Genomic DNA, 8465 nt, shown 5'->3' on the forward strand with positions numbered 1-8465 from the left:
AATGAGCGAAGTTCAAACCATAGAATCGTTACCTTGTTTAACCTCGATTTATCTAATTAAATACCATCTAAGACAATAACCCAAGATACAATAGTTTCAGCATTTCGTCGCTATTTTGTTTATATGCACTATATAATTGAAAACTTGTTTGTATTTTATGCATTATTTTGTCATTAAGAGTAAGTCACCCGAAGTGATTGAGCTCGCTTCACAACTCACACGTGTGCACACTGCTCAGCACGCTCATTAAACAGATCCACATGTTCACTAATAAAGATAGGAATGTAGCACCATGCATGTTAATGTCCTGCAATCATTACTAACTGTGTGCTGTTTCATATCTCAAAGATGCAAGGGGGAGAGCAGTCGAGGACATTCAGAATTCCGGGACACAGTAGGAGACATACACTTTGACACAAAGACACTGAGATATACAGAAGGGAATTTGATGAAACAAGTGACAGAGATGCCTGACTGTCGCTGTGTGAAACACTGGATGAGGTTGTAGCTTTCAAATCATCAAAAAGACTCAGACTGAAAATGATGATTTTACCGCACATGAAATACTTGTTGACACTGACCACATCCAAAGCAGAGGGACAAAGGCAGCAGTAAGCTCATTGCAGGGTGTATCTTATATGTTGCCGTTTTTGTTTAATTCAGGGATAGATGTGGTGATTCTTGGGGATTTCATTTGAAAAAGGAATTCATCCATTTATTCATTCATCTTCTTTACCGAAATTGTCCGTAAGTGTGAATATGACAAAGTATGTTTTACTGTTAGCTTCAGATATATATGATGCGTGGAGTCATAGCCTGAGGTAAATGGTTACAATGCAAATGAAAAGCAATAAGTTAATAAAGAAAATGTGAATTTATGAATATAAACATCTCTGGAAAAACCATAGGAAACCACAGCAAGATTTTCAGTTTCACTCATTTCTCAGTTAACGGACATGCGCCCGTGTCGAAATATGCATCATTTTGCAAACTTCAGCCTAGCTCTTCCCTGCTTCTTATCTATGAAGGGCTTCTTCCTTTCTTTGTGGGACTTCAATCCTGCATCTAGGAGCCTGATACATACTGTCCTAGCAGTGCACTTCACACCACTTAATGTCTCCCATTCCTTTCGAAGGTCACTTGAGGTCATCCTCTGATTCATGAGGCACTGCTGGATAAGCTAACGGTCATCTCCGGCATTGGAAAGTCACTTCCTCCTTCTTTCCCTGGTTTCTGCCTGTTCCCAGTGTCTCCTGCTTCACCTTTTTCTTGTGTACTGCTGCCTTACAAACTTTGAGCCTGTAGCCTTCTGCCAGCAGTGCCAGGATTAAACCAGGATTTTAAAATGCAGATTAAAAAAAATATATAGAATGATCTCATTTTTTTCCAGAGCTGTATATACTAAGACATATAAACGTAATATATACATGACATTAAAACAGGGGCAGTCAACATGCCTGATCAAAGGCACAGTTAAGATAGGAGCCCCTCTTATATACAATAAATCAATATTAATTAATAAATTAATATATTATATTAATATTATAAATATCTTACAGGCACCACTTGCACATGTAAGTAGATGTTAGCTAGTAGTGAGGTACTTAGCAATGCTGTGGTTATGAACATCATAAGAGTTCAGGTTACATACATCCTACATGAAATAGGCCATTAAAAAAGTGAAACGGAAGTTACCCTAGACTGAGTCTGAGACTCAGATTGAACGCAAAAACGTCACCATGGAAACTTTGCACAAAATAGTGCGTTCAAAAGGGGATCGAATTAAGCGGTAATATAAGATGTAAGCATGTTGGCTGTCGTTAATCGAAAAGCAGATAATGCTAATTCAAAAGGCAGTGAAAGTGGTAACAATTTGCTGCAAAATGTCAGAACACAGCAGGTCATGGGAAGGTTGGGCTGCATTGCGGAGATACCAACTGTCACCAGATTTAAAGTTTAACTTCCACGTGCAAGATGCCGAGGGCCACACTCATGTTGCCTCCCCTGCTATATACGCAAGTACATTTTGATTTGTGGGTTTTAAGGACCTTCCCTTCCGGCAAAATGATGTAAGCAACGGTCAAATAGTTTGGTGCCAAAATGTCACTTGCGAGCCGCAAAGACAGTAAAACCACTGTAAAACTTAAGGGCAAAGGTGATAAAAAAATAAGACATGGCAATACAATTTATTGTACCTAAATTCGATACAGTGACATTCAATTTACCTATAATTAGCCTCATAAAAGTACATATACAAGTTAATTTTTAGTGGCAATGACTTTTCAGTCTGATATAAGTGCCTGTGAGAAGATTTTAAACCTGTAGCTTCAGAGGTGTGTGTTTTGCCAAAAAGCGTATGTGCTGTGTGTGCTGAGTGTGTGGTGGATGTGTGAATGTTTTTGCTGTATGCGTGTGAGATCTCTAACTGGCTCTGAGCTCAACTCATTGCTTCCAGTTTCTTAATGTGGTTTCCACTTCAGTGAGAGCTTCGGAATGTCTTCAAATGACGTCTTTCCACCCGGGTGCCCGGGTAACTCCACTGTCTGTGAGGGAATCTCCTGCCTGGAGCCCCCCAACAACTTCAACGAGATCCTGAGCTCAGTCCTGAGTGTGGTCATGACAGTGATGATGGGCTTGGTCATGTTCGCCATGGGCTGCACCGTGGAAGTTGCCAAGCTATGGAGCCATATTCGTCGGCCCTGGGGTATCGTCGTGGGCTTCCTGTGCCAGTTTGGCATTATGCCCTTCTCAGCTTTTGCCCTGGCGCTAGCCTTTGATGTGTTGCCTCTTCAGGCAGTGGTCATTCTCATTATGGGCTGCTGTCCTGGGGGGTCGAGCTCCAACATTCTGGCCTGCTGGATGGATGGTGACATGGATCTCAGGTGAGCAAGCGTGAAGATCTTCGGCTGGGGAAAAACTTGGATCACAGAAACAAACAGTCAAGTTGCGTGTCTCTGTGTTTAGTATTAGCATGACTGCCTGCTCCTCCATTCTGGCTTTGGGTATGATGCCTCTGTGTCTGCTCATCTACACCTCCACCTGGACCACTGCTGGTACCATCCAGATCCCTTATCAGAGCATAGGTTAGCCCTCCGCTAACAAACAATCCATAAAATCAAACCAGAGCACAACGCTGCTGCAGCTGACAAGCAAACTATGTCATATGTCCAGGCATAATGCTGGTTTCGCTCCTGGTCCCCATTGCCTGTGGAATGTACGTGAAAAGCAGGTGGCCGAGAGCAGCAAAAAAGATCCTCAAAGTAAGATTACTAGTGGGGTGTGTCGGCGAGGTGGAGGGGGGGGTTTGGATGCGTGTTCGTGTTTTTTCTTTTGGGAGCAGGTGGTTTGAGTGTCTCTGTCTCTGTGATGCTAAAGGTCGGTTCCATCATGGGCATCATTCTCATCGTCATTATCGCCATGGTGGGCGGCCTGCTGTACCAGTCATCCTGGGTCATCTCACCCTCTCTGTGGATAATCGGAGCTGTTTACCCCTTGGTGGGTTTTGGCCTGGGATTCCTGCTGGCTCGATTTGTGGGACAGCCTTGGTACAGGTAACTACCCGCTACACAGAATCAGGTCTATGCAGGTCTTGAGTATGGTATACATGTAGCACTTCACCAGTGTTGGGATAGTTACTCAACAAAAGTAATCCATTACAGACAGAGGAGGAAAGTTCTGGTCTAGAAAGTACAAATACAGACCAAATTTTTGTTTCAGTCAACCATTTGATTATGAAGAGTCGCAGTCACAAAGTACTCAACTGCTTAGTTGAAACAAAACCTTGGTCTGGATTTGTACTTTCTGGACCTGAACTTTCCTCTCCTATCTGTAATAGAGTAACTTCCCCAACACTGCATTTCACTACTGATGTATAGTGGAACTGTTTGGTCACGTGGTTCTTCTGCGTCCAGGTGTCGCACCATCGCACTGGAGACGGGCTTCCAGAATGCCCAGCTGTGCAGCACCATTGTACACCTGTCCTTCAAAACGGAGGAGCTGGAGGTCATGTTTGCCTTCCCGCTCATCTACGGCATATTCCAGCTGCTGATGGCTATGGGCGCCATGGCTGGTGAGTTACTCATGCACAGTGTCTCCAACAGGGTTACATGCAACTAAATGCCAGTCTCTTGAATTTATACAAGCATTAATGATTTCTAAAGTTATGTTTAGGCTTCTAGTCGCATTCAAAAACTGGGTGGCTCTGTGGGTGTGGAGTCTGTGATTGTGACTGGATGGTCACTGGTTCACATCCCATTACTGAAAAAGTTACTGTCACTGTTGGAGGACCCTTGAGCGAGGCCCTTGAGCGAGGCCCTTGAGCGAGGCCCTTGACCCCTAATTGCTCCAGGGACTGGCTGACCCTTCTTTCTCAAACGTATGCAGAGTTGGGTAATTCAAGTCCAGAGAGTAAAAGTCCAGACCAACATTTTGTTTCAACCAACCAGTTCAGCATAAAGAATCGCAGTCACATAGTACTCAACTGGTTGGTTGAAACAAAATCTCGGTCTGGATTTTTACTCTCTGGACCTGAATTCTGAACTCTGATCATATGTTGCTTTCACGCAAAGCATCTGCTAAACAAGTGAACCAAGAAATATTTGGGATGTGAAAAAGTAAATATAGTATCGGCATATCAGACAGCCATGATATTTAATTTAAGATGCAGAAAAATGCATCAAAATGGCTTGTTACCTCTATTGTTCAAAGTTAAATTTGGTTTGAGTCTAATATTTGTCATATGGGTGATGATGAAAATTAACCATTGTTTGTTTTACCTGTTTCAGCTGATCAGGTGTATAAAAATGGATTTTTAACAGCTTTATACCTATGTCAGTATATCAGGTATACAAGAGAAGGTATGAGGGAGGAGCTGAGCAGAGCAGCTGCAGTGCGGAGTCTGCAGTGAAAGATAAGCAAGACTTTTCTCTGGAGAATGGTGGCTTTGAGTATGATGAGAATGGAAACACTGGGGCCAAACTAACCCACCTGTGAGTGAACAAAGGCATGCCCTCACTCCACAGGCGATGGCGGGGGCTGAATTATGAGGTCAGTGTTGTAAAAGTAGGGTCTTACGGCAGAAGCAGGTTTTCTGTTGCCCTATATCCATCTGACTGGTGAACTTCAGGCACGTCGGCTGCTCTCATTGGTCAGTAGGATCACCACACTGTAACCCACTTTATAAAGGGTAAATGTAGCATAGTGTGACACAGAGAGACATTGTGCATTAATAACTTTCATCACAGATACCTAGACCAAGAAGCAGGCTTGTTTTTCATTTTAAACTGGTCAGACTGTAAACTATTACTTTAGTGCAATCATCAGCAGTTATTAACTATACTGTATAATATTATTTAAGTTGAGTATTTACCAGGTAGGATTTGATAAACTGTTAAAATTAATGAACAGCTGCATTTAAAACTCCTGTATGTCCTTTAAATTTAAAGATCAGTTATTGTAACACATTAAGTCTTTTTGTTCAGAAATAAAAATAACAAAGTTTTCCGGATATTTATTTGTTAAGACATCCAATATTTTATTTTGCTTTTGCATGTGCATTATTAGTATCACTGTTGCTGATTTTGTTGTCGTCCTCGTTTGTTGCTGTCGCGTCATTGGCTTTTGCTAGAGATTTTTTTCAAATTATGGACATGATACTATGGTGCGTCTTGTTCATTTTTTTTTTTTTCGTATAAAATTAACACCACAGCAGTTTGCGCTTCCCACAGATTGAAAGCTAGTAATCTGCACAAAGAGAAGTCTTATGTGAGGAAGCGAGGAAAGAATTACCCGCGTCTGATGGACGCTTAATGTGCTGTGTGAGGTGACCACGGTCTTTCCATTATTCTGTTAAGGGAAAGTCTGGCAGCCCAGAACTCACCTACAGTACTCACTGTGCCCTCCCTCTGAACCCAATTCCTTTAATCATCTCCCACTAATTCCTTCCTATAGCCCCACTAGCTGCATGGAATGTCCGTTATTCCTACCTCTCAATAGTCCGTCAGTGCGCCTAATAATTTCTTTCCTTGGGAAATGAGTGTCAACTTGCTTGGCTGTGTTCAAAAGCCACCGTGCACATATAATACCGTACACACTGTAATAAATGGAAATGTCAAAATTACCAAAGATGCATGTTTTATAAATTACATAATATAGACTTATCTATCTATTTGAGGACTGTATATTGATCATGTCGATTATAGTAACTTCTTACTATAATTCCACTACTTTTGCTGGTAACGAGTAATGTAACTAATTACCTTTTCAGATTAAATGATGTAATTAAAAGTACTAAAATTTAAATGGACTCATTATTTGATATTTGACTTCAATGCACAAATGAATTTCCCCCATACCAAACAAAAGCCCCTATTCCTCCCTCCTATTCCCATCTCATGTGGCTATTTTGCATTCGGCCCAGAGAAAGTCTCAAAGTAACAGTCTGAGCAAATAGCACTTCTTCATGTGGCTATTGAACAGACTTACTTAAACAAGGGCTGGAAAAAGTGTGTAAACATTTATTTTTAGTGACGGAGGGACCTTTTTGAGAAGCAAGAACCACAACCAAAAGTTTCCTGTTGTTGTTGATGAGACCTGCGTGAAGGTTAGAGGCTGATTTGGCCCATTCTGCTTTACAAAAGGTTTTGGGGGAAGAAGCAGCTTCCCCACAATCAGGTGCAGATGAGCAAACACACATCATACCACTGATGCTTGGAATGGAGCACCATAGGGGTATGTGTTCTCACCTCTGCTTTTCCATAGGACGGTTGCGCGTGACATCACATGGTACCATCCACATCCAGCAAAGCCCGCTGTCCGCCATACTAACTCATAGTTTTGCTATCTGGTGCAGCAATAATACCCATGAATACGCCAAAATATTTCTTTCACAGTTTTCCTCTGCAGTTCTGGTACCCAGCCAGAAATAAAGTACAGTAAACCACCAGACGTTTACTTGCTTCCCACCATGTTTGAAAAACCAGATAATTAACGATATACTCATAACGGACAGCAGGCACCTCACAACCATTTCACTTTCAATGCGTCTGTGTCACATCCAGCAATATCTGTTTTCTCTTCATATCATTTGCTTCTTTTGCTTTTATATAATGTTATTTTGTGTCACCAAATGCAGTGTACTGAATATGACCAGTGTGGCAATTAAGCTCTACTTGACTAAACTTGCTTGCATGCAACGTGCTTAGAGTACTCCAGTACCATGACTAACAATGCACCAAGATGGTGGCACGGGGCAATTGCTCAATATATTTCAACCCTCCTATACACTAATGACTGAATTTGAAAAAATGCTTTTACACCATGTGGATTAGTCTGAGCATGGTACTGTACGGGAAGTCAACCACAACTCCATTGCCAAGAAGGCTCAGTGGATTTACCTAACCTGCCAGTGTCAACCTAGTTCTATGTTTCTGTCCCAGGGTCTGGTTTCAGAAAAACCCAGAAGTTTTTCCACTGAAAGGAAGCTCCACCTCAAGCAAAGGACTGACTCATTTATGATATAAAAGAAGGCCTGCAGGATGTAGTGGGGAGGGTGTTTGCTGGTGGATTTTTACTGGAGTACCTAGGTGAATTCTTTGGTTTAGAATTTAGATCAGATTCATGGATTTTGGTTTATGGTTCTTGGTATTTTGTACACATTTGCTGCCTTTGCACAAGTTTGTATATCCTTATGTTTTTGAGTCAATGGTTGTTTTTTTCTTTGTGTCTTAGGTTCTCCTTTAGGTATTTTACTGCAGTGTGGAAGAAGTTTAAAAGCTCAGTTGTACATTGCTGTCCGCCAGTTTTCATATGCTGGTTAGCTCACTTCTCTTGTTAGTTTTGTCTGGTGTTTTGGCACTAGCTCACCTAAAGTCACCTGTATTTCACTATACAGAACCTCGACTAACTGCAGTTTTTAGGGTCGTTGCCATAATGAATGATCCAGATTCTGTTAAACTTCAAATCACAGAGAGATACCCTGACGTTCTAGAATTCATTATTCCTTCAATGACCGTAAGCAGACAGCAGCCTCATCTATTCACAGCCCAGTTCTAGCGGCCTTTGTAATATATTCGCTCCCAGACAGTAAAAACTGCAGATTATTTCCATTTATGTCTGGCTGGATTAATTGAGGCCCAGGTCTTTAGAAATGCTTCTGTAACGCTTTCCTGTTCAATGAGCTTCAACAACTCTGCTTCTAAAAATTAAGCCTGTATTTTCTATGAATTCACTATTGGTATAGTTTTTACCAGGAACCTCACTCTTACCCCTGAATGACCACTCACTGCCTGAAAGATCTGACACAAATTCCAAATCATCATTATCCTAGAGATTCATCAAGGAATCTCATTATCCTTGAGATTCACAAGTGATGTGTCATCACTGTGAATTTTTTAAGGATAACTATCCAATAAATGTGACAAAGCACAATAGTTGTGAGTCGTTTGTTGAATCAGATTGTGTTTTTA

At 41.5% G+C, this 8465-nt stretch overlaps 1 protein-coding gene across 1 annotated transcript; it reads left to right on the forward strand.

The window, feature by feature from the left end:
* Positions 1 to 2493: 2493 nt before the first annotated feature.
* Positions 2494 to 4992, forward strand: LOC125736710 (ileal sodium/bile acid cotransporter-like). The gene is made up of 6 exons (XM_049006333.1): positions 2494 to 2882; positions 2965 to 3083; positions 3172 to 3260; positions 3376 to 3551; positions 3912 to 4069; positions 4835 to 4992. The coding sequence occupies exons 1-6, from the start codon at positions 2494 to 2496 to the stop codon at positions 4990 to 4992; spliced, it is 1089 nt and encodes a 362-aa protein (XP_048862290.1).
* Positions 4993 to 8465: the final 3473 nt, after the last annotated feature.

Source organism: Brienomyrus brachyistius, chromosome 1, assembly GCF_023856365.1.
Source record: "Brienomyrus brachyistius isolate T26 chromosome 1, BBRACH_0.4, whole genome shotgun sequence".
Taxonomy (NCBI): domain Eukaryota; kingdom Metazoa; phylum Chordata; class Actinopteri; order Osteoglossiformes; family Mormyridae; genus Brienomyrus; species Brienomyrus brachyistius.